Raw genomic sequence first — 27,999 nt, 5'->3', positions numbered from 1 at the left:
CTCTGGAGCTATGACTACAGAGGGGCAGTTCTCCATCAGCCCAGAGCCACACAGGACCCAGGTATGCTCCAAGCTACAGAAGGCCCCACCTGCTCTGCACTGCTCTACCCTGTGGTCTTGCCCTGAAGCCGGAGCCTCGAGGTGCTCATGACCTGCCCTAGCTCTTAGTCCCCACAGCAGCTTCTGGGCCTCCCTGGCCACCACTAGCACCCTGCCGCAAAGTCTCCACCCCATAGCTCCCTGTGCAGGCCCAGCCTCAAACTTGCCATGTTCGGGCCATGGTGTTCATGGCTCACCCTAGCTCTCAGCGGCTCAATGGCACCCCAGGTCCCTGCAACAGCCCGTGGGCCACCCTGGCCAACACCAATGTTGCACCACAACAATGTGGTCCCCTGTCTTCTGCTGCCTATGCTCTGGGTCAGAGGGTAAGGAAGTGATGGGGGAGTACTCTTAGTCTGTCCCAGTTCAATCAAAGGGACTCTCTGTCCCTTCTGCTGTCCATCTGGCCCCAAAGACTGTCCACAGGAGTCACAATGCATACACAAGCCTAGGCATAAATCATGCATACTTGTGGCCACATTTTTCACACATTTACACACATTCGTATAGGCAGAAAATTCCAACAGAAAGGCATACAATTTTCCCAGGAAACAGATATGAGGGTCTCCACCTCACTACAGATTTCGGGCCCTCTGTCTTCAATCAAAGAGATATGGGAGGTCTCTGCCCCACTACAGATAAACAGATGTGGAGTTCTCTGACCCAACCACTGGGGTCTGAAACATCTTCCAGGACATTGTGATCACAGTTCTCCAACAGATCTGCCCTTAACCATTCCTGATCACAATCACCGATTTCGGCTAGTCATAGAAATAAAACTGAACACAGACAGACAGGACAGATAGACAGACACTTACCGGCCAGCTTCAGGCTCTATGGGCCATGGTCCCAGTGGGCTTGGGGGATCCTGCATGAGTCCCCAGATGTTATGCTCAGAGCACCAGGAACCCCAAAAGACTACCAAGGAGACCAAATCCCATATGTAAAAGCAAAGAGCCTTTATTTTCAAGCTCAGAGCTTGGAATCTCTGTATAACACAGCAGTGAGTGCAGAGAGCCTTGAACTCAGGAAGGGTAGGTTTTTTTTATCATAGAAGATGTACAGACAGACAGGAAGTGACAGAGCTGGGCTGGAAGAGGAGTGATGTAGCTGGGTAGAGAGGAAATGAGTTAGCAGAACAGAAAGGAATATAGGCATGGATATACAGGAAGTAGGTCTCTTTCAAAGTGGAGGGTCAGTGAGGTGAGGTTGGCTTGTGGCTTGTTCTATTCCTTTGATCTGTCAACCCCAATTTCTGGCTCCATTTTTTTATTAATAAGACCATTTAGCAATTTGTCTATAGTTCAACATCCTTATTCATCAGGAATATGCATATTAAAACCTCTGAGATTTCATCTTACACTACTCAGGATGGCCAATATCATTAAAACAATTGATAGCACACGATGGTGAGGAAGTGGTGTAAGAATTCTTATCTGTTGCTGGTGGAAATACAAACTTGTATAGTGACGTTGGAAATCAGTGTGGTTTTGCCTAGGGAACCTGGGAATAGATCTACCTCAAGATCCAGATGAGCCATTCTTGGGCATATACCCAAAGGAATCTATATACTATTACAGAGACACTTGCTCATTATATTTGGTGCTGCTTTATTAACATTAGTTAGAAATAGGAAATAGCCTAGCTGTCCATAAATGAATGAATAGATAATGAAAATTTGGTACATTTACACAATGAAATATTATTTAGGTGTTAAAAAACAATATAATGTGCCGGGCGGTAGTGGTGCACGCCTTTAATCCCAGCACTCGGGAGGCAGAGCCAGGCGGATCTCTGTGAGTTCGAGGCCAGCCTGGACTACCAAGTGAGTCCTAGGAAAGGCGCAAAGCTACACAGAGAAACCCTGTCTTGAAAAACCAAAAAAAAAAACCAAAAAAACAAAACAAAAAAAAAACAATATAATGTAACTCATAGTTAAATGGATGGAAAAATACTACAAAAGAGTAAATTTTTTTAGTGGGAAATCATCCATTTATTGTTTAAAGATCACAAGACAACATCTGAATTTCTGGAGCACAATTTAAATGCTTTATTTTTTTCAATAAAGCAGCAGAATAAAACAGAAAAAAAACAAATTATTTTCCAGTAATATCTATAACTCTATCAGAATTAAGTCTTCCACAGACATGCTACCTGGAAATAAAAGCCTGTTACAATAAGCAAAGCTTCAACCAGAGCGGCTACTTTTCCTGACAGGAAGAAGTTCATATCTATAGGAGGAATGATGTGCCATGTAAAATGGCCACAGATCACAGCCTTAGTGGCACTGGAAGTCTATTATCCAATCCCACATTCAGTAGTTTTGTGAATTTGAAAAGTCAGTTTACCTGTAACCATGCTGGCAACCTTTAACCGTTAAAAAGTAAATTAAAAAAAAAATCTCTTAACTGGTGTTCCTTGATTTCCATTACTAAAAGTACACAGATCATTACAATGTAATTCTCCTTCAGAATTACACACAAGACTCCTTGCTTAGGTTTTAACTAGCAGTAAGGATCACAAATTCAAATTCTTAGTTATCAATAACTTGTCAGCTAAGGTCAGGTAACAGCTGCAGCTACAGAACAGGTGCACTGCCTAGGCGCTTTGGAAAGACATAATCTAAAGCACTAACACATGAAACTGACCTGTGACTGCACAGTGGAAGTGCAATAGAGCAGTACAAACATATTCATATGGTGGCTTCTTTGTTTAAGCCTCAAGCCCTCTGCCTTTTATTGAAACACAAGAATTCAAGCTTGAGCAAGGCAAATATCTAACTTATACTCTAAACCAAGTAGTGATGCAAACTCACTACTACCAAGGCTGAATACATAAACGTAGAGACTTATACACAAACACAGTCTGAAAAATAACTGCCTGTATAGAGATGGTCCTGCAGAGCTTTTACCTCAAAATCTATCAGTGAACAATAATGTACTGGAGATAACTACAACTTACTAATCAAATATTTGAATACTTATACTTACCTGGGATTTCATTTCTCCTAAAAGAAATAGGAAGAATGGGACTCACTTAAAAAAAAAAAAAAAAAAAAAAACTAAGCCGGGCGGTGGTGGCGCTCGCCTTTAATCCCAGCACTCGGGAGGCAGAGCCAGGCGGATCTCTGTGAGTTCGAGGCCAGCCTGGGCTACCAAGTGAGTTCCAGGAAAAGGCACAAAGCTACACAGAGAAACCCTGTGTCGAAAAACCAAAAAAAAAAAAAAAAAAAAAAAAACTTTAAAAAGGAAGGTAAAAATCTTATCACACACATCACTTTTAGAAGCAGCAGAGGAGGGGCAGTCAGAGGCTTAACCACTGGTGAAATAGGTAAAAAAAAAAATAGGCAAAAACATCTACATTGTTATCAATAACAGTACCACAACTGTGCCCTTCATGATTAATATCCACTCCTAAGAATTTTCATTTGGCACTAGATGGCGTGTTTAAGAGAAACACTCTAGGATGTTTGAAACAAGACTTGGAATCGTTAGCAGTCACAGGTGAATTTAAAGGGAGGTGAAGGAAAAGAAATGCCAAAGAGCCTGAAAAATCTGAGTCACCATCTAAATCAATAAAGCACTGCTAGCATCAAGCATTAGGTCAGACACTAAAATAACTGATACAGGCTCCAGTGGTTTATAAAACTATAAAAAGACTACACCAGCAAGGTTCCTGTCACCCTGTCAGAGTTCACACACTAACACAGGAAGCAATATTTTAGTTTAAACCTTATCTCAGAAGAATCAATATCACTTCACATGAGTAAAAATACCTGAAAGCAAACATTTTTAAAAGCTCCAATACTCAAAATACGAAGAAAAAACAAACAAACAAACAAACAAAAAAAGGATCAGAAGATTCAATCAATTCATGGAATCACAAAATGGCTGGTCAATCTCTATCTCCTTCCACACACATTAAGTATCCCATGGAAGACCAAGGGAGACCAGACCTTCCAGACCTTTGCACCACCTGCTTGGTGCAACACTCTACAGAGATTCCTTTTGGAATAGCAGTTTCTTATCTCATCTCTCCTTATGCAGGAGGCAAGTCTGGCTGTGCTATTCTATTATCATTATATATCACCCACCTGCAACACAGTGCTGTACAGATAAACACAAAGCATCTTATCTAGTTCCCTTTCCCCCAGAAGGTTGAGGCTCAGGTATAGGGGTAATTGTCCTGTGTGCAGTCTTTATTCAGGCTGACTCAGTGACTTCAACAGGCTTAATCATGTGGTCAGGTTTGTTTCCAGCTGCATAATGCTCCCACATCTTCAGATACAGTCGCTCTAATTCCACTGTGTATTGTTTGGTGTTGAACAGAGGGCTAGATAGTCTCTGTTTCCAGACTTTGCTACGGATTTGCTGCAGATATTCTAGATCTGTTCCCAGTTTTACAGCTATGTCTTCGTATTCTTGTCTGTTTTTAGCAATGAGCTCAAGACATCCTAGGCAAGTAAGCTGAGAAGCTGCAACTCGAGAGGCAAGAGTCTCTCCTGGCATAGTCACCATGGGTGTTCCTGCCCAGAGAACATCCATCCCTGTGGTGTGCCCATTACATAAGGGAGTGTCCAGGCAAATATCAGCCAGTTGACCTCTCCTGACATGCTCCTCCTTAGGAGCCACGGGTGAAAAAATGATTCGGTTCTGGGGAAGGCCCATATTTTGTGCATATTGTTGAATATTGGATTCTCCTACTGCTGGAAAACGCAACAGCCAGAGCATGCTATTAGGTACACGTTTCAGAATATTTGCCCACATCTGCAGGGTAGAGGGGTCAATTTTATATAGCTGATTAAAGTTACAGTACACAATGGCATCTTCTGGTAGCCCGTACTGGGAACGGGTGGTTACAATAATGGTACGGGGAACTTCCTCTCCAGTTGCAGCCTTATTATTGATCTGTGTAGTTGCCAGTCCATTGCTAATACTGAATCCATTAATGGTTATCTGAATCTGTCCTCTGTGAATCATTTCAATAACTGCTTCTGTAATCGTATTCATGGGAATGACAGGCAGATTAAGAGCTGTGTTACTGGTGTCTGCATTGTCACCTCCATCAGGACATTTCATCTTGACAATCTTCACATCTGGTAGACCATCAAGAAATGCTTTGAGATCGATGCCATTCAGAACTATCCGGTTGTCATAAATGTGTCCATTGGATTTAAAATTGATGACTGCTTTTTTCTTCAGGTGAGGGAACATATTAGCATGATCACCAATAAAAAAAGTATGGGGCATGTAAGCCAGTTTCTCAGAATACTGCTCTGCAACTTCAGCTGGGGAAGTTTCCTGATCAGTGATGATATAATCCATGAACAGTGCACCACTAGTCCCAGGGTATCCCAGCCACATTGCCTGAATAGGAGCTGGCCTGAGAGCAAAGAGCTCATTTCGAGCACCCTTGGTATACCCATTCATATTTACAAGGATGTGAATTCCATCCTGGTGAATGCGGTCAGCTGCTTTCCCATTGCATGGAATCTGAGAGAGATCAATGAAATGGTTGGCTTCTGCCATCACCTTCACTCGGAAGTTTGTACCATCATCTGGGCTCAGGGCATAGCAGAATATCTCAAATTTGTCAGGATTGTGCATGCCTGGAATAGACTGCATAAGGTGAGAAGTAGGATGATTCCCAAAGTCAGAACTCACATATCCTACACGCAATCTTCCATTACTGAGCTTCAAGTCTTTTGGATGTTCATATGGTGGTTTATGAAGGACATTAATCTTATCCAAGCAGAGATTCCCATGCCTCTCTGCAATAGCCTTCCTGGAGCCATGAGAAAGAGGGTACAGCATACTATGATGAGGATGCACAGAAGGCAGTCTATTCTTCTCCAGCTGCTCAGCTACAATACTAACCAGTTTCTTCATCCGCTCATCATAATCTGTCCAATCACAGATAATTTGTAGGCAATGAGCCAAGTTACAATATGCATCAGGAAAGTCAGGCTTAAATTTCAGAGCTGTGTTGTAAGAAGCTATTGCTTCTGAGATATTCCCCGAATCCTTGTGAATGAAAGCCAGATTGCTGTGTGCATCTGCAAAGGCAGGATTAATCTGAATGGCACGAGTATAACACTGCAAGGCTCCCTGAACATCCTGCATCTCCTTTAGAGTGTTTCCCATATTAGAATAAGCATCAGCAAATGTCGGACTGATTCTTATGGCTTCCTTATAATGCATCAATGCTTCCTGCAGCTTTCCCTGTTGTTGCAGTACACTTGCTAAATTGGAATGTGCAGCAGCAAACTCTGGGAAGACTTCTAATGCTTGGCGATATAGGCGGACTGCCTCTTCAATATTGCCCTGTTCCCGTTTGACATTGGCGAGGTTATTCAAAGAGTCTGCATGGGTAGGACACAGACGAAGAGCTGTGTTATAACAATCTTCTGCTTCAGCAACACTGCCCTTCTCTTTGAGAGCATTTGCTAGGTTGCAATAAGCATCCGGGAAATGTGGCTGCAGTTCTATAGCTCGCCTGCCGGTATCGATGGCCAGGGCTATTAGGCCTTGTTCATAGTACACACAAGCCAGGTTGCCATGCACGACCACGTGATTTGGGCTCAAACTTAAGGCACGAAGATAAGCTGCCATAGCTCTGTCAAAAATGCGTGCTTCTTTCAAAACATTTCCTAAATTGATATAAGCATCCAGAAAATTTGGGTCAAGGGTGACAGCCTTTTCAAAGTGATGAATTGCCAGCCAAATCTCCCCTTGTGCATTGAAAACACAGCCGAGATTACTCCAAGCTATTGCAAAGTTTGGTTGTGTCTCAATTGCTTTCAAATAACATGCCTTGGCTTCTTCCAAGCGACCCAGGGCTTTGAGCAGGTTCCCCAGGTCACTGCGAACACAGTACAAATCGGGATTGTACTGAAGAGCTGATGCGTAAGCTGGTACTGCTCCTTCCATGTCACCTACTGCTACCAAGGCTGATGCCAGATTAACATAGCCATCAACAAAATCAGGCTTGAGCCGCAAGGAGTGTCGATAATGTTCAATTGCTTCCTGAAACTGCCCTCTTTCCTTGTACACATTCCCCATATTTGAATAGGCTTCTGCTAGAAGAGGATTCTGTTTAATTGCCAAGGTATTAAAGTGAGCAGATCTGTCCAGCCTTCGACACTGAAAGTGTATAGATGAAAGTAATAAAAGAACATCAATATTTTCAGGCTCTTGTCTCCAGAGCTCCATGCAGTGTCTCTCAGCTGCCTCAAAATCTCCTGCCTGATATTCGCGATGTGCCAACTCAGCTAGCCCTGTGTTGTCGGCCACGTTGCCCACAGAAGACGCCATCTGGAGCTTCTTGAGACAGAGCAAGCAGTGGGTAGTTGACTTCTACTGCCGCCACTACTGGCAAGAGTGTTTCTAGAGGTAGCAGGAAATGGGCAGCAGCCGTATCCGTGTTTTAGAAGGCTTAAGGTGCGGCAGTGGATACTGGACTCGAATCTTAGGAACTCTTGTTAGAGATTTATCTCTCACTGTCTTGAGACAAAAGAGTAAAATTTATTAGAATCATTTTCAGAGTAGTAATTCGTTGTTACTTGTGCAACCTAATTTTGTATTTGTAATGGAAGATAATTATCATCCAGCTTTGCTGAAATGATAATGGATGTTACCTCAGAAGGTGATAAAAGTTTGCAATGTGAAAACTGAAATATAAAGATTTTCCTCTTGAACTTTTGAAACAGACTAGCAGATGAATAGAAGTACCTGATATATTCTAGATGAGAAGGAAGTCATATATATGACTCATGTATGAGTCATAAAAACATATATATAAAAATTAAAATTAATTTTCATGCAATATATTCTGACCAGAATTACTTATCTCCAAATTCCTCTAACATTTTCCCCAAATCCCCACCCACTCAACTCCAGATACTTTCTTTCTATCTTACTTTTTAAAACAAAAATCAGATGAATATAACAAACCAGAATAAAGAAAATAAAAGAAACATACACACACATGCACACACAACCCATTAAAAATACAAAATCAGAAACCAGAATGTATAAGCAAAAGGAGTAAGACCAAAAATGCTAAAGCAAAGCAACACCAGAAAAAAAGTACAGAAGTACCATTGAATATATTCTGTGTTTTCTATCCACTGCTGAGCATGGATCCTACTCTCATGTGTGGTTAGTGTACCCTGTGAGATTCCACTGGAAAGTTTGTAGAGTTCCTAATTAGCATGAGCCAAACCTTGGATTTTATCTATAACAATGCATAATCAGGACTTAGTGTGGAGCATTTCTAACACTGGGACTCTAGAGGTGGAGACACAAGGACCAGGAGCTCAGGGAGATTCTTGTTACATTGTAAGTTCTAGGCCACCCTGTAGTATGTAAGATGTTGTTTAAAAACAAACAAACAAACAAACAAACAAACAAACAAATAAATAAATGTTGATAGAATGAAGAAATAAAAAGAAAGAAAATATACCACAGGATAAAAAACTGTTTTTAGTATAAAGCTCAAAAAGGTTTTGTGTAAAAAAGCACATACAGAAGCACAATTATAACAAATAGTAAAGTTATTTTTATTTTATTTTATTTTATTTTTTGGTTTTTCGAGACAGGGTTTCTCTGTGTAGCTTTGCGCCTTTCCTGGATCTCTCTCTGTAGACCAGGCTGGCCTCGAACTCACAAAGATCCACCTACCTCTGCCTCCCAAGTGCTGGGATTAAAGGCATGCGCCATCACCGCCCGGCAAGTTATTTTTAAAAGGACACATTAATTTATTTATTTTTGTGTATATTGGCATGTGAATACACACACAAGCATGCACACGAAAATTTCATGTTCCATGTTTAGAAGACAAAGGTTTACCTAAAATAGTCATTTCTGTTTCTACCACATGGATCCCAGGGATTAGATTTAAGTTGACATACGTGACAATCAATGGACTGATCTTTGAGGGTTTTAAACACTGCTTTTTCTTTATATAATTAATTAAATTAATTACATTTTCTAAAAAAGTAAAATTTTCAAATTTATTTAAAAAATTACATTTTCCCACTAGGCATTAGTGAAACATGCCTTTAATCCCAGCACTTGGGAGGCAGAGGCAATCAGATCTCTGTGAGTTTGAGGTCAGCCTGGTCTACAGAGAGAGTTCCAGGACAGTCAGGATAGTTACACAGAAAACTATCCTGTCTCTAAAAAAGAAAGCCACCCACACAAAAAATTACATTGTTCCATTCCTCCTCTTCAAAACCTTCCAAATACCCCTCCACACTCTTTTTCAAATTAATGACCTCTTTTCCCCCAATAGTTGTATGCATATAGGTATATAAATATATATATATATATATATATATATATATATATATATATATATATATATATATTCCTAAATACTGTCTGTATAATGTTACTTGCATGTATATTTTCAGGGCTGGCCAATAGGTACTGGAAAACCAATTGTGATCTTCCCTGGGGAAGACTACCTGTCATGCTCCCAGCTTTTCACTGTTGCCTAGAGTCCTTAGTGTATGATTGATTGAGGCCTCATGGGGTTCTTGCCATCTAGTTTAGCAGTTCCACTGGTATACTTCTTCAGCATTATTTTGGTCATATTATACATTTTGATCATATTCTTTCCCTCCCCCTATTATTTCAGATCCTGCCCACATCCTTGCACACCTAATTTCATTTGACTTCCCCCCTCCACATGGGAAAAGAACAAAATTCTGATATTTGAAATAACATGAATAAATCTTAATTGTATAAAATGATACTCATTGATTATATAGTGAGGAAAATTTAGACATAAATTACTGCACACAGAATGTCATGCAACAAAATCTGTGCATGAACAGTGACTGATACTATTAAAGATCAGTTGGTAAGGAGTGGTTGCCTGGCCTGTACATGGGAGATAATATATGCAATCAGGGCTGATGTGTCTGAAAAACAGCATTATTATGGGGCAAATTTTGATGGCTACATTCCCCCAAATGCCAAGAGAGGATATGGCCCGTTGCTATAATGGCAGTAGCATGTATGGCTGAAATGACATTTAATTATACTGAAGCTATCTGAGAATGCAATGTTCTAAGGGAAATACCAGTATCTTCCCTTTGTGGAATAAACAGAAATGCCTCCGAAATGAATAGTCCCAAAGTTGTAAATATGGAACTCTCCCTAAAAAGATTGGTGAACTAAAGTTTATATTGTCATTCGTGAAAGTAGCATATATGGGTTAAGGTCCTTTGCAAGTTATGGCAGCTGTTCAGTACCCAAAGTGGAAGATGGGCTATAATGACTTGTGTCTTTTTGAGACAGAGTATCACTATATATTCCCAAATGACCTGAAACTATGTAGTTGTGTAGCCTGGGCTGCCCTCAAATGCAGAGAAACCCAACTGCCTCTGCCTTTGAGTCTGCCTCTGAGATTAAATGTGGGTATTACCATACTTGGGTGCTTGCTTTTTTCATATAGCTGTCAAGATACAAGGATAAGGATATAAAGGTTCTAGTTGTGCTAAAGATCACTTTCTCGGGGCCAAAGACATGCAACCCATGTAAAGAATCAGAGACTGAAAAGGGAGAAGTGAGTTAGAAATCATAAAAATTCTATTCAGCTTCAAGTGTTAATATACTGAAAGAGAAAAACTATAATTCATTATTAAGACAGGGGTCTAGTAACGGCCCTCTATAGCGAACTATGACAATTAGTGAATATTCAGCATCAGAACAGCTGAAGTTGATAAAGACTTTTTGTTGATGTTTTTGCTGCTTTGAGACAGGGGTTACTATGTAGCTGTGGCTGGTCTGTAGCTAGCTAAGGAGACCAAGCAAGCCTTTGACTTCAAGAGATCCCTGACTCTGACTTCCAAGTGAAATGATTAAAAACATGCACTACTATGCCCCAATGGGAGGACTTCTAGCCATGAAATGAAAAGTCCCTTAAAGCCTGGGTCTTTATGCTATGTGTCATGGGAATGGATATGGTCTGAGTGTCATGGGAATGAAGAAACTAAGTCATATACCACTCATCTCTCTTTAAGAAACAACCTTAATTACCTGTAGTAACTACTCTCCCCTTCATCAGAGCCTTTAGAGACACTTAGTTATTGGAGTATGAGGTCCCCATGAGTATCAGGTATGGAACACAATTAGACGTCCTTATGAATATCAGGGAGTACAAAACAATGAAGGCAGAATAAACATTACTGAGTGAGCTGCAGATATGTGAGATCATGTTGAAAGAGTTTCAACTAGCATGGGAACGAGGTTCATAAAGTTCCAAAGCAACTGATAAGGAAGCAGGGGCTATCCCAAGGAGACCAAGTGTCTGCCTGCATTCATTTATCAGTGAATGTGTTAAGACTTGTTCTAAGCATCAAATGCCCCAAGAAAACACAACCAAAAAGTCACATGCTGTCCTAGTCAGCTTCTTGTCTACTTTAGAGCCCGTGTAGCAGTTTATAGGAGACATAAAGGATAAACAATGCTGGTAATAAATATTACGTTTGAGACTTGGTCTGGCGACACATGTCTTTAATCCCAGCATGAGAAAGACAGAGGAGGCTCTCCGTGAGTTAAAGCATATGCCCCGGTCTACATAGTGAGTTCAGGTTACCCAGGGTTGCCTAATAAAAATATTATCATTTGAAAAATTATTTTACATATTAAATTTGTACTATGGAAAAGAAAATATCTTCCTCAGAGATCTCAGTGTACATTTTTCTCTCCTACAGCAAGACGTGCTGCAAGAAGATATCATTTGCCTCGCCCCAGTCTTTTTCTGTGGTCGGTTTGGTCAATGGAAAGGCATGTTCCTCGGTACTTTCCTGGGGCCTGTGAAAGTGGTTGAACTTATTGGTAGGCATGGCAGGCTAGAGAGTAGCTGTGATGGCTTGTATAAGAAGTGTTCCCCACAGATTCCCGTTTTTGAATACTTGGTGCCTCGGTGGCTGTTTGATGGGCTTTAGGTGTTGTAGCATTTGCGGAGGAAGTACATCACAGGGCATGGGTTTGGGGATTAAAAGACTTGTGCTGCTTTCAGTTCCCTCTCCCTGCTTACTGCTCATCATCTAAGCTTTCTTCTTTCTGCTTGTATTTGAAGATGTGACCTTTCAGCTTCCTACACGAGCAACCATGAATGGTGAGTAAATTAAAGTTTAGCAACACAAAGAGTTTATGAATGTTTCAGAAGATGTGACTGCTCACAACCCTGCTTAGATATCAATACAATATACATATATAATGATTACACTATGGTTCCAACACATGTAAATAGTTTATATATGAAAATAAGATCTCTGGGAACTTCCCTAACACCAGGTTTCTCCCTATCTCTCTGGTATCTCCCTCTATCATGGTATCTTTTATTGCTCTCCCACTCTGTCCCTGCCCACCTTGACCATGCTGTTCCCTTATGTTCTCATCCCCCATCCCCGACCCTCTATTGCTCACCCTCTTGCCCCCAGTTTAGACTAGCAATAGTGGAAAGGGTGCCTGAACTGACCTACCCTCGTAATCAGATTGGTGAATACCCTAACTGTTATCATAGAGCCTTCATCCAGTAACTGATGGAAGAAGATGCAGAGACCCACAGCCAAGCACCAGGCTGAACTCCAGAAGTCTAGTCGAAGAGAAGGAAGAGGGATTCTATGAGCAAAGAGCATCAAGATCATGATGGAGAAATTTACAGAGACAACCAAACCAGGCTAGTGGGAACTCACAAACTTTAGACCAACAGCTGTGGAGCCTACATAGAACTGGACTATAGGCCTTCTTGCATAAGCAAGACAGTTGTGTAGCTTGGTCTATTTAAGGGGCCCCTGGTAGTGGGATCAAGATATATCCCTGGTGGCATTTTGGAGTCTATTACCTATGGTGAGACACCTTGCACAGCCTTGATGCAGGGGGAAGGGGCTTGGACCTGCCTCAAGTAAATGTACCAGGCTTTGCTGACTCTCCATGGGAGGCCTTACCTTCCTGGAGGAGGGGATGGAGAGTGGTTTGGAGAGGGAGGTGGGAGGGGAGCTGAAGGAGAGATTAGAGGGAGATCTGTGGTTGGTACGTAAAATGAATAAAAAATTTCTCAATAAAAACTAAAGATAAAAAAGAAAATAAGATCCCCCTCTCTCTGTCTCTGTCTCTGTCTCTGTCTCTCTGTCTCTGTCTCTCTCTCTCTCTCTCTCTCTCTCTCTCTCCAAAAAGATGGCCAAATAGGATAAATGTGCAATACTCAGATGACAAATAGTAGAAGGAGAAAATATCCTCCTGAAGGTGGTCCTCTGACTTCACATGGGTGCTATTGATGCACATGCACACAACACATACCCACACATATACAGACACATTCTAATAATTCATACAACAATGTTTTTAAAATGTATATGAGATACATAAACAATAGAACAATGTTTAGCTGCAAAGAAAATTAATTTATGAAATTTTATGGTTAATAGATGGAAAAGGAAAAAAAACAACCACACTGATACCACCCAAACCCCAGAGGTTGAATATTTCATGTTCTCACTCACACGAGGGTCCTACTTAAATTCTTTTGTTTTATGTGGTTATGTGAAGCCCCTGTGGAAAATAGAAAATTAGAAACCTGTCATTGGCAGAGAGGGATGCATTAAGAGTAGAGTATTAGTATACTTGAGAAATAAGAGTAGAGAGGGAATTTTTGGAAGCAGATGGATTAAAGTGAGTGGTGGAGTGGGTAGTATGGTTAATGAGGTTTATCCAAAATGAAATGTGCATGAATAAGGTACATGTGGACATATACAGTTGTTTATATACTAATTCAAATAATAATAAGTGAAAATATTAGAATATATGTGATGTAAAAGATCATAGAACCAGCACTGGAAGCTAAATATGTGAGTAGAAATGGGGACAGGGCATCAGGTGGGCAGGAGGCAAATGAGATGTGCAAACCAAAACTAAAGATGAAGAATCCTTATGTAACACACACACACACACACACACACACACACACACACACACACACACTTAAGTCATTCAAACAGAAATATCTAACATTTTTAAAATCATTACTCCTAAAAGGCATGAGTTATTAAATAGAAATCTCAGTGACAGACAAGTGTTACTCTTTCAGAAGTTATTGATTAGATAATTGCAGAAAGCATCTAAAACTATATAGGCTGTTGTAATTGTTTTTGGTTGCCTCTCAACACTTTATGGTAAGATAATGTGGTTGAAAGCATCACATATTTTTTTTGCTGGACATAGAGAAATTAACCTTGAACTAACCACGATATTCACCCTCTGGCTAGCTTGCAGAGTGATAGAAAATGCTTTTCAGACTCTGGACAAGAAGAAAGTTAATTGTTTATTGATCCTTGGCTTAACCTTATATGCTGCAATAATAACCTGCCAGGCAAAATATACCCACAGTACCATAATGTCAAGACCATGCTGTGAGCAACCAACCACATTCTTGATTGGAATTGAGGCCTCCTCCACAGGAGGGAATTCAGGCATGTTACTGAAAAATACAATAAAAAATCATGACTAGGGACGCTGTAGGTCCTAGCAGAGAACCCATTGATGTTATTTTTCTATACTTCCATTTTTGTCAAACTCCGTTTTAAATATATATGTTTATGTCCATGAATTTGTGCCGGTCAATCTTGGCTAGACAATATTTGCTTTTGTTTTTGAGATAGAGTTTCTTTGTTGAACTGTGGCTGTCCTGAAACTAGCTTTGTCAACCAGGCTGGTCTTGAACTCACAGTGATCTGCCTGCCTCTGCCTCCTAAGTTCTAGGATTAAAGGCATGCACTACCACTGCCTGGCTTAGACAAGAATCTTACAGCAGATGGTGATCACTAATGCTTAGATGATAACTACGTAAAGCACTCAGAATAAGCAACTGTGAGTCCTCAGTCATAGATGAGATATCTAAAACACTTCCCTTCAGGTTTCAAGGGTATAAAGAAAAAGGGAGTGGAAAGAAAATAAGAGCTGGAGTATGAGGGGGAATGCTGGGAAACTTTGTCCCATACACACAGCAAGGCTGTTGCAAACAAAAACTCCACGGTTTTGGTTACATATATAATCCTCACAAGAACAAGTACAAACCCAAGCAAGGAGGATGGAGGGGCTCTCAAAGCTTTAACCCTAGGACTTACTGGCACTGTTGGCTGCCAGGGAACAAGTATCATTTTTCTTTAGAAATGTGGTCATGAATACAGACAACACACTGCAACATAATAAAGACATACATTAAGCCCAGAGCCAGTGTCATGCTATATGAAGAGAAACTCAAAGGATTTTCATTAAAATTCAGAACAGGATAAGGATATTCACTCTTCTCCCTCCTTTTCAGTACTGTATTAGAAGTCCTAGGGCAGCAAGAAGAATGAAGGATAAAAAAGGTGCTACAAATTGGGAAGGCAGAAGTCAAAGTATCCACATTTGAATAAAATATAATTCCTTATGTAAAAAATCCTAAATACGGCATCAGAAACCTTTTAATGCTGATAAGTACATTCAACCAAGTCATAGTGTAAAAAAATTAACACTCAAAATTCAGTAGGTTTCCTAAATTACAAGCATGTTGAGAAATAAATCATAGAAACAATAATATTTACTATATATAAATTGTGTATAACACATTAGTTTACGCGAAACATATAACAATTTTGTTATGATATACACACACATATACATATATAAAATACATATAGAAAAATGTTAGTCTGCAGTGAAAATTGAAAAAATTGGAAAACTAAATTTAAGAAGAAACCAGAGTCTGAAATGCCTCCCAAGGTCATGGATTGCTAGGGCTATTATTGTGAAAATGGCCACTCTACTAAAAGCAATTCTCATGTTCAATGTAATCTCCAACAGAATTCTTCACACACATTTAAAAAGGTAATTGTAACTTTATATAGAAACACACACACACATACACACACACACATACACACACACACACACACACGCACACACACACACACACACAAACCTCACTGTAGCAAAAAAAAAATAATAAAAAGCAGGAAGTATCGCCATCCTAAATTTCAAGTTAAGCTACACAGAAACGGCCTGGTATATTACTACTGTGCTGTATCTGTGTTAATTAGCAGCTCTGGAAAAGTAACAATGTGTGGAAAACCTGAGAGAGGTGCTGGCATGGGTTACTACTCCATTGTATTTTGGAAAAACCTTCTAAAATCTGAAATCTACACACCATTTTGAAATGAAGAACATAATATAATTCCAGAAAAGAAAAGACATGTCCCTGTGGACTTATATGTTCCATATGTCATATGCATATCTTATAAACTTCATTCAGGGTAGGGGATCAGAAAAGGTAAAACATAACATATCCAAATCAAATATCTCCCAAATCAACAGTTTATTTTTTGATTACAGATAGCATTACCAAAAAAACAAACAAACAAGCAAAACAAAAAACAAAAAAATAAAAACACAAAACACTGTAAAATGTCCACAATGTTCAAACAAAATCACCTTACAATATCATAGAAAAATGTTTATCTTCCAGTACTACTATATAGACTGCTGTATGTAACAGAAATTCCACCTCTTCACACACTGGCCTTTTTGCCGACATACTCACTCACTTCTGACCTTAAAATGGACACATTCTCTCTCTCTCTCTCTCTCTCTCTCTCTCTCTCTCTCTCTCTCTCTCTCTCTCTCTCTCTCCTCTGTCCTTCTTTCTTACAGCCATTTCGGAAACCCCTTTCTTTATCATAACTATCATAGTGTCAGAACTCATACTACCTATTTTTTCCAACCATTCAGAGCTGGCAGGTCTAAATGACTGTGGTCTATTGGACCTCCCACTCCACTGTTAATCTATATGTTAATTCTTACCCGCTTTCATCCTTTCACACACTCCTGTGCAAAGAAGACACCCAATTTAACTTCCATTAGGACACACCTACATCACAATTGTTCCTTTTGGTCGGCGGATCACTGCCCCTATTCCCACACAACGATATTCCACAATACTGCCTAAGCTTTGAAATGGAAATGCTCATCCAGGAAGAGAATTGAGCCGAAGTGACAGGACAGATTGAGGGATCATTGGGAGGAGCATTTTGCAGCTAATACAACAGAGGGTAGGACAAAGGAAGCCAGGTCCTAACAGGATAGATTTCTGATGTGATTCCTCAGAGCCAAAGATTTTTAGATCTATACAATAATGTTCTGATCCGTACAAATTCCCAACCCTTAACATGAAAAAAAAAAAAAAAAAGAAAAAGAAAAAGTCCACCTATGAAAGACACAACAGGACTCAGAGGGAGCTGACCTTGGCTGCTGCATTGTCTCGCTGACCATTCCTCAGGTGGAAGCGGCAGGCGTCTTTGGCTTCCTCTCCTCTGAGCAGGACTGCTGCTGCGCTGATTTCACTCATCACTCTCCCAACCCCCAGCCTGCGCTAGTGAGCCCGTACAACCCTGTAATCACGCATGCGTGCTTGTTTGCCAGGCTGCAGGGACTCAATAATCTTTTCTGAACCTAATGACATAAGATAGGCAGCCATGAGCTTTAAGCTTTCTTATTGTCAGTATGGTAAAGGAGGGGCGTCACAATCCCCTGATTAAATTGGCCAGGAACAAATTCAAAGCACTTATGTGGTCAACGTGTATTATATAATCTTAACTCACCGTTTGCTTTCTATATACAGTAGTGAAAGGCTGCTTAGGAAAAATGTAACCCAAAATAGAGAAGGTGTAAAAACACTAGACATTTGAAAGCACTGTCAGGAAAAATCAATAATGATTAAAAGATACTGAATTAAAAAACATTCTGCGTTAACCAGATATTACTTGATTAATTTTATTTTTATTTTTAAAATTTCAAATGTGTTCAGGTAAATTGAAAACCTTACTATGAACATAATAATTGCTGTTTTTATAAAACTGTTGGGGGATCTTGCAGTGTTGAAATTTCTTTAATCATGCTCCTAAAAAAAGACGTGCTCTAATCCGGCAAATGGGTGGTGAGTTAAGGGGGGAAGCAGGAGGGACAGGAGGAGGGAGGAGAGGGGGATCTGTGACTGGTATGTAAAATGAATAAAAAATTCCTTAATTAAAAAAAGAAAATACACAAGAAAATAAAGACGTGCTAGGATGTAGATTTTCTGCTTATTTCCTTATTTATTTATTAACTCTTTCTGAACAGGTTCTCACTGTTTAGACAGGGTTGGTATTTAAATTCACTTGGTAGATCAGGCTGGTCTTGAAATCACAACAATCCAACAGGTTCCACATCCTGAATTCAGGGATTAAAGATATGTGCCCACAACTGGCTAGAGTTTATTAATTTTAAACACGTATATGTTCCTCTCTCTGTCTCTCTCTCTGTCTTTCTCTGTCTCTCTCTGTCTCTGTCTCTGTCTCTGTCTCTCTGTCTCTCTCTGTCTCTCTCTGTGTGTGTGTGTGTGTGTGTGTGTGTGTGTGTGTGTGTGTGTGTGTTTGAAGAGGTGTCAAGTATTCCAGAGGCATTGGATACTCCCAGAGCTGGAGTTACATGCACTTGTGAGGTGACTGACCGACTTGGGATCTGGAAACCAGCTTCCAGGCTTTTGGCAGACCAACAGCTGCTCTGAATAGCTTAACCATCTCTCTAGCTCTCCTACTCACTTTTACACCTTCGCAAACTAGATCCCTACTGAATATGCAAAAAACAAACAAACAGCTAGACAAACTCGGACTCTGAAGCATGAATATATTACAATTCTCCAATAAATATATTTTGACCTAGTAATATCACCGTCTCCTGGTCAAAGACCATAAAATCAGCACTGTACACTATACTGTCAAGGAGGAGAAGATCTACAAAAATGAAAATGTGGCTTTGGAAGCAAATTTAATTTTTTTTCCAGTAACGTTGGCTGCCCAGAACAGGTATAAAGTACTATTTTAATATATTCCCCACCTAGGCCTACCACTTCAGTTTGATGAGGAAGATGAAAGAAATGCAAAGCGCAATTTCCATTGCAGAGGATCCAAAGCCCAAGCCTCTGCTTCCCTCAGCTCCTGTCTTCTCCCTAGTCACTATAGGGAAGGAGCCTCTAAGAACCTCTTTATGTGATATCTGTGGGAATTGTGAGAGTGACAAAAAGTAGCTTCTGTGGAAGCCAAGTAAAGAACAGCTGCTATCCTTCTAAGTCAGAGTTGCACTACCCCATAAACCTTCACTTGTATCTGGAGGGCAGTTATCTTATTTCCTGTGCTTACGTATACTGCTCCCTCTTCCATTCTTGGTAATTTACAAAAATCTTGGCCAAGTAGAAGAACTTCAGTTAACCCACTTCAAAAAAACAGGTCCTGCTTAGGGGACACCTTACTATGACCTGTATGGATTCATCAGACCCCTGAAGACGTTTGGGGGTTGGAATCCTAAACATCTGCTGCCTTCTCTCTGAACCTAACTATCTGCTATCTGCATCTCAGCTCACTTCTGCCTGTGAGTCATCTCCACCCTTCTCCTCACCTTGCCATTTCCGGTGGCTATCTGGCTTAATACAGACTGGACTAACTGGTTGCAGCTGCTTAAAAAAAATCCTCCTCTGTTTTAGATTTTTACTGTGCTTATCTCATTTCATGATATTCCTTAAAGGATATATTAAGTTGTTCCTCTCCTCATATACTATATTTTTGAATAAGAGTTCCTGTTTCTATATTAAAATAACTTCAGTACAAACTTAATATTTTTAAGGCTAAACCTGACGGGTATAAAACCTAAGTTCTAAGCTTATAAGGACAACTAACTTATAAATTCTTAAAAAATAAGTTTACTTTAATTAAATATAATTAAAAAATAAAACTTATTGATTGATTGGCCGACCTGAACTGTAAGCTGTTAAGGATAAGCTGTACTTAAGCTATAAACTATTAGAGATAACTATTAGGATACAAATTAAAACTTGATCAGCTTATGAATGATTAAATTCTCTAATGTATGCAAAATCATATTTGTATACATGCTAAGTATGCTAAATTTCATATAACCAGTTCATTACTTAACCCCCTAGCATTTAAAATGTTTAAGCTTTAGAAAAAACTGCCATAAAAATTGTCTCAGAAAAGGTTGATCCTAACCTTACTGAAGAGATTAAGATCATTGTACACCTCTTATTGCCAGGGTTTTGTCCAAACTATGCTTTGAGAAAATTTAGATTATATCCCCATTTACCAGGCCTAAAAGATAATTTGCCTTGCTATCTAACTTCATATAAAAGATAGTTCACCTCACAGATTTCAAAATGACCTTTTAGTGTTTCTTTATTAAAAGAAATTCACTTTACATTGGCTGTTCTCAATAATCAGTCATCTATATCTCCTGATGATTTAAATACAAAAATGCTTTTAGATGTAAAGTTTTTTAAAAAGATATAAAGAATTAGATGTAAAAAATGTTTAAGAATGTTAAGAAATAGTTTAATATATATGTAGTGCAAGTCATTGGGATAGAGAAATATAAGATACGAACATCTAGATATGTTATAAATGATACATGAATCTCAGTAAATAACCTAGAGATACTGAGGATGTATGCCTAAGTTAGATCTATGGATAAAGGTTTTATTGAGGTCTGAGACAGATATATAGGCTTTAAGAATGAACTTATATATGCCCTAATACAAAAGTCTATGGACCTCCCCAGAAGGGACACTGGGGCTAATTATAGGCCATAGCTCCTCTGCTGTACAAGGTTTAAAAACTGTCCCAGGGAAGGTTGATCCTGACTTTACTGAAGAAACTAAGATTGTTGTACAACTCCCCACAAAAACAATTCAGATTCATACAGGGTAACACCTACAGGAGCTGCCAGTTTGGATTCTAGCGATATGGCTTTCTGGGTTCAGAAATTAAATATTCCAGACCAACTAAACACTTAAAATGCAGGGAAAGAAAATAATTGGCTTGCTAGACATAAGCACGAATGTTTCTTATATTTCAGGAAAAGATTGGCCAAGTATAAACTTATGGCATATTCTAAATATTGGGCATATAAAGCCCCCCACCAGCCCTTGAGTCTCCCCAATATTTGTTGTTTAATGAAAATCAGGCTTATAGACTGTTACAAGACCTTAAGAAATTAAGTAAAATTTATTAAAGCCAAGGGTAATCTCACAGCCTGGCTTGCTATCCATCTCCAGAAACCAAAAAAATAATCGTCATAGATGTGCAAGATTGCTTCTTTACCATACCACCTCAACCTAAAGATTGTCAGTATTTCGCTTTTAACTTGCCTACTCACCCTACCATGATGGAGGTCAAAGGTGACATACAGAGCAGGAAATTCGAGTTCTGTTTATCCAGGACTCATTTACTGAGCAGAGTTCCTCATTTTATATATACAGAATGACTATCAGGACTAACTGTCAATTATAGCTTCCTCACAATCCCCCAACCTAATAATAACATATGTATATATGTATATATACATATATCTTACAATACATTTATTACACAGATGATATTATATCAAACTATAAAACTTATGAGTATATAGATTGGCAGATAGCTCTACAGGATATACTGGCACCTTTTCATATGTCTGTCCAACAATTACAAATTCTCTCCCTATGGACGCTCACCCACAAGCCTTACATCCTTATGATTTATAGTTATGAAATGAGAAGTATTATACCATTTATCTCACTGCTTTTCAATTTTAGGAATGCCTAGAGCTCATATACAGACAACAGCCTTACATATACTTCAAGAGGTCTTAAGAATTGGTGCTTAATTTTTTCATATCTCCCACTATGGGCATTCCTTATTACCCCCAGGCCAAGACACAAAGTTACACCTAAGCCACTACAATCTTCTCACTGGTATTTGAAAAGGTCCTGATGTTTTCATTATGTCAAGAAGAGGATATGCTTACATATCTTCACAGGACATTGACCCGCCTTTATGAATCCTGAATTGCCTGGTCACACCATATACGAGGCCACTGGAGGACAAAGGCGCTCTAAAGCTGCCAGTCTGAATACAGGCTACTATTTACCTCTAGATTCTTAAATATTAAGCTTTAAATATAAATAAATTGATACAATTTCAGATCCTTTTGATGAACTGTTCATCAATGATATAAAACTTATAGAAATATGATTAAAATTAATAATTCTGTTCTAAATGTTTATTACTTTTTGTCAAAAGATAAATGAGGCTTGAGAGATATATAAATAACATATTTCAGATTTCATTCTCTGGCTATCCTGATGTTTTGTTGAGGCTCCAAGGATTCATAATTTTGCTCTGATAAAATTTACCACTATTATATTGCTAACATATCTAAGATTTTGTCTATTAAGAAGGTTCTTATAAGCTCTAGCAGATCAAAATTTGCCAAGCCAAGAAGGACCAGGAGGAATGCAACCTAACTACAGTTTTTATCTCCCACTTAAAAAATTTCTTTTTCTTCTCTGGGGGAAAGGAGCCTTCCTTCTCCCTGGCCTGATATCCCCTTCTCTCATCTGCTAACCATGCATTTAATATTCCATAGGTACATCTAACAGAAAAAAATCTTCTCTTTAAAACTCCTCATCTTTGAAACTCCTCAGTTGCATGTTCTACCATTAATACATATATTTGTTTCCAGCCGAAATTCTAATCATTTAAAGAGTTACATGTTTTCATCCTCTGGAGCACGGACATGCTATCTATCTGCAGGTCTACATCCCACCGTCCAGCCCACACGGATGTGCTGTCCAACTCAGCCCGGCAACATGCCCTCCAGCCATGAGAAAAGAAAGCCTGCTACATGTATCTCACAGAGCCTGAAACAGCCTATGTTTCCTGGGTTTCCACTGCATTCCAGCCTTCAAGACCTGCAGCTTTGCCCCCTGTCTCAGCAGGAAGCAACCATGGACAACTTCTTCAGCCCCTTTGTCATGTACCTGTATCCTTCTTTCTGAACTGAACTCTCCAGCACAGGGGCTGGACTGCACTGAACAAAATGCTCTATTATTAATTGTATAAGTTATGTCCATGATCCTGAATTGTATGTACTATCAGATACTCTCCTCATGTACTTATGACAATTGTTCTGTATGTAAGACTTTCTATGTATACCCTGACACAGGTTATTACTGTTTTCTCATAGCTAGTGGTTTAATATTGCATTGATTACAAATTTAAATTAGGTAAGCTTCAGCTGCAGCCTTGGTACCACAGGTGCTCATGACATAGGTAACTCTTTAACTATTCCTCCTTAAAATACAGGTTAACCAAATTAATACCACTAACCAAAGATTAATAGTTGGAGTTACTATTCCAAACTAACCATTTCTTGTTGATAAGTCACAATCATAGTATTCAGACACTTTTGACCATATTATGCCATACTAGCTAATGATAGATTTTTTTTTGTTACTCCTCTGCTCCCTTTTTGAGATAGACATATTCTAACTATATACAACTATACCTATTAGGTGGTTAAACTAATCCTCAGCCTGCCATCTATATAGACTGTTGATTATAAATATATATATTATTGGTACAATATTGATTAAATATTAATATTAATTAATCATTACTTATCATCTTTCAGTCATCTCCAAATTTAAGTTTATCTACATATTCACTGTCCTAGAGAGAATAAAAACTTTTTTTTAACTAAACGAAAAAACGGGAACTGCTGCGGCCTGCAGCAATTCCATGCAGTACTTCCAAGAGCTATCCTGGTGTGGCTGAATTTGCTGCAATGTGGGAATGAGCAGATAAGTATGCTTATATCTCAATTTGTGTAATACTGTGAGGAGGTGGTGACCATCCTGAAACCTTCAATACTGCTGCAGACAAGTCCCTCTGCAGCTTCTGCCATCTTTGGAGAACTTTAAAACAGGCTGACAAGATACTGGTGCCCTCTTAGTTTCTCAAGATATCTTTCACATCTCGATTCCTAACAGCAAGAACATCAGTGAAACAGTGCAGTTGGGACTTTCTTTGGCACAAATATCAGGATGCCTGGAAAGTTCTCCATATAAATTAACTGCTTTATTATTTACTTTGAAGGCAGGGTTTCACTTATCTCTGGCTCTTCTGGAACTTATTCTGTATAGTAAGCTGTCCTTGAAGTCACAGGGTTCCATCTGCTTCTGTCTCCTTTCATTGGCTTGGAAGATTGTAGTGTTATCACTAGCCTGATTTCCAGATTTTACACAAGTCACAAAAGTCAAGGAAACAGGGGTTAGCTAAACAAGAAAACCAAGTCAATATTTTTTTTTTTGCAACCACCAATATTTTGTAGGGCAGGTGGCATTAGAACTTTGAAAACACCTAAAGAAATACCTGAATTTGTAAATAAAATAAATTCTGATGGTACAAATAATGATTAGTAGTGGTAAAATTTGTAAAATTGTCAATATATGTGCTTTGGAGGTACTGGCTTGTTGAGTGCTTCCCTAAGCACAGAAAGCTCCGAGTTTAGTGTACCGTCCTCTACTACTGATTGGCAACACTGCGGAAAAAGTCTAGAATATTGCAGTTTTGCTTTCCAATGCTTTTTCAATGTATAATAGTTTGTTTTTACAGATACGTATAAAGTGTAATGGAAACTTTATTGTCATATGGTAAGTGTAAAGAGGTCTTAGTTAATTTTTCTTTAAAGACTCACTCTTTGCTGTGATAAAATACCCTGCCATTTAGGTAGGCATGGTTTATTTTGGTTCACACCTCCCATCATTGTGGGAAAGTCACAGTGGCAGAAATTTGGGGTAAGTGCTCATGTTGTAATGCTGATCAAGAAGCTGAGTAAAATGAATGCTAGAGTTCAGCTGCCTTCTCAATTTTGTAAAGTCTTGGAATAAAATCAGGTGATGGTGCCACCTCCAGAGGACAGGTCTTGCCACCTCAACTAAATTAATTAAGATAATCCTGCTCAAGCATGGCAGACTTGTTTACCAGGTGATTCTGGATCTCATCAATCTGAAAATAGAGAATAAATATCACAATAGCAATCTAAGGATGAATTTACCTGTATGAGATATCTGCAGGAATCTACACCATGATGCACTACTGATGAAATCCATGCCTTTTTAATGTGAGCCCTTGATTAAAATTCCAGCATTGACAATCATGTCACCTGGGGAAGTGCTATAACTTCCTGTGTACTGCTTACTATATCTGTAAATAGAAGGGCAATTATGTGGACCTATGCAAGGTGAGTGAGTTAAAATCCATATTTGGATTAGTCCCAGAACTATAGGATTACTGGATCTTAACATGAAGCCAAAGGATTCAGGGATGCACTATCTGGGAATATCAAGGATAATTTACTTACCGTTTTCTCATTCTTCTTGATGGAAGTCTTATTTGTGAATCCACAGTTTTTCCTATACTCCTCCTTTTCATTGCACAGGATTCTAGTTTACATGTGAATGCCATTTTACATCTCTTGGGCTTTTCCTCGGCTCTCAACAGCAATGTGAACTGGGGACATGGAATTTAAATGGCCGAGACTAGGAGGGACATCTCATTCACATGGTCACAGATGTTGAAACTATTTTGAATTTCTTTCTAGAGTAACACAGCTTGGTAAACACTTACTAGTACAAGGGAAAGATGAGGCAGATATAGACTCCTGGACAAATACAATTGTTGTGTGTGTACAGTCTCAGTAGTTGCTGCAGGTATTACAACATATACCTATCAAGAATGTTCCTGCTGGGCGGTGATGGTGCACACCTTTAATCCCAGCACTTGGGAGGCAGAAGCAGGTGGATCTCTGTGAGTTTGAAGCCATCCTGGGCTACAGAGTGAGTTCCAGGAAAGGCACCAAAGCTACACAGGGAAACCCTGACTCGAAAAACAAAAAACAAAAAACAACAAACAAAAAACCAGAGTGTTCCCAGGTTTTTGCCATCAACTTCCAAACATGAATCAGAGTATCGCAAGTGCTCAGAGATTTGTTGAAAATTATGTGGAATAAAGCTGATATCAAGAAAATAAAATCCACCTTTTTTTTTAGTGATCAAAGCCTATCCCCAGTGATATTCTTTGTCCAACAATGCCACATATCCTAATCTTCCCCAAATACCAAACTGGGGATCAAGTATTCAAATACTCGAGACTAATAGGGGGCATCTCATTCAGACCACCACATTCCAATCTCTGTCTGCCATAGTCTCATTGCCATATCATGATACAAAATGTGTTTTATTTAACTTCATATGTCCCCATAATCTTTCACAGAATCCATACTGTTTAAAAGTCCAAAGTCTCTCCCGAATTGAGGCAATAATTAAATGTAACCCCCTATAAAATCAAAAGCACATTATATATTTCCAACATAAAATGGGACAGAGCATTACTTTTCTTTTGAAATAGTCTCAGGCTGGCTTAGATAATTATGAGGATGAATTTTAGCTTAATATTCTTTTGCTTCTACTGTCTGAATGCACTGGTCACTAGGGTGCATCATCTCACTTGTGTTTATGTGAGATTCAAATTCAAATCTTTGTGCATCCTATACAAGTGCTTTATCAAGAGGAAAATATCACAATTCTCTATCACATACTTTCTTATAAATCAAAATTATAGTAAGAACGTTGGCAACCTGATTTAATAAAACTTCCCTACGTATTTTTTAAATGTAAGATTAGGTTTCTTATCCTGCTCCATTTCACTTGTGATATCTGACCATTTTTCCCTTCAAAAATCACATCTATTTTATTACTTCATAATTCATAATGTAGGATTTTTAATAGATTCCTACTGTTTTGAAAAATCTAAAGTTTAGCATTGATCAAAAAACAGCATAAAACAAACAAACACACAAAAATCCAGCCTCTGTCATACAAGAGAATTTAAATAATTCCCAAAGACAAATTGCAGCTAAGAGAACGCACTGTAACTACCAAATTGTTACTGTGAAATATTTGTAAATCTCTACATATTGGTATAGACAGCTATGCTAAAACTCAATTATATATCCAAAAGGAAAAAAGAAAAACAAGTAAGTATATAAGGAAAAAAATGAAAATAAAATTTACAAAGCAAGAAAGTAAAAAATGGAAAGCTGGACAAAGTAAATGTGGTACATTTATACAATGGAGTATATAAAAACAGTGACATCAGCTGTAAAAACAATGACATCATGAAATTTCCAGGCAAATGGATTGAACTAGAAAAAATCATCCTGAGTGAGATAATCCAGACCCAGAAAGACAAACATGGTATGCATTCACTTATATGTGGATATTAGATGTAAAGCAAAGGATAACCATACCACAATCCACAGCACCAGAGAAGCTAGGTAATAAGGAAAACCCTAAGAAGGATGCATGGATATCTGACCATCTTGAACTTTTTCTAGCCTGTCTTACTCATTGGTTAATAATTTTCCATTCATTGGAACCTCTATCCTAGTCCTTATTGTAAGTTACTTCTTGCCTAGTTAAGCCTAATCTCTTTCTCCATATGTTCAACCCTGATGTGATCTCTGTCTGTCATTGCCACCAGCTTTGAATGTTCTTGGAAGGAAGAATTTGATTCTAGGCAGCTAAGTTCTGAAAGGAGCTTTGACATGAAGCACATGTAGAATCTTCTGAATCTACATATTCTTTACATAGTGTGAACAAATTATGCCTAGATCTATCTGCCATAATAAACACTCTGCATAATCCGACACCCACATCCACCCGGCTTGAAAATTTTCATTGAGTTCCTAAGTAATAACATGCATTCAATTCAGAAACTAAAATTAATTGCAATTTGATGGTACATTATGAAAAGTCCATATGATCCTTTAAGGTCAATTATGTGAACGGTATCCACAGACTGTGTAGAAATCTGTTCTTCTACTGCTTCTGTCATCATAGAGATTTTAAAATTTAATTACACAATTAGAAGTTATGTACCAAATGTTCATAATTATTTACAAAGTGCCAGTGTTT

General features: G+C 38.8%; 1 protein-coding gene and 1 long non-coding RNA gene across 2 annotated transcripts; one reads left to right on the top strand and one right to left on the bottom strand.

The window, feature by feature from the left end:
• Positions 1-3: 3 nt before the first annotated feature.
• Positions 4-23,083, top strand: LOC131919361 (uncharacterized). The gene is made up of 3 exons (XR_009381237.1): positions 4-61; positions 12,193-12,231; positions 22,775-23,083. It is a non-coding gene; the product is annotated as an uncharacterized LOC131919361 (long non-coding RNA).
• LOC131919352 (UDP-N-acetylglucosamine--peptide N-acetylglucosaminyltransferase 110 kDa subunit-like) lies at positions 4,194-7,532 on the bottom strand. The gene has a single exon (XM_059273533.1). The coding sequence runs from the start codon at positions 7,410-7,412 to the stop codon at positions 4,302-4,304; it is 3,111 nt and encodes a 1,036-aa protein (XP_059129516.1). The 5' UTR covers positions 7,413-7,532; the 3' UTR covers positions 4,194-4,301.
• Positions 23,084-27,999: the final 4,916 nt, after the last annotated feature.

The sequence above is a fragment of the Peromyscus eremicus genome, chromosome 1, assembly GCF_949786415.1.
Source record: "Peromyscus eremicus chromosome 1, PerEre_H2_v1, whole genome shotgun sequence".
Lineage (NCBI taxonomy): Eukaryota > Metazoa > Chordata > Mammalia > Rodentia > Cricetidae > Peromyscus > Peromyscus eremicus.
Note: the sequence above shows the minus strand (reverse complement) of the source record. Positions and strands in the feature narration are given on the sequence as shown.

Coding starts and splice junctions, on each gene's coding strand:
- LOC131919352 (XM_059273533.1), bottom strand. CDS start 7,412: ATGGCGTCTTCTGTGGGCAACGTGGCCGACAACACAGGGCTAGCTGAG.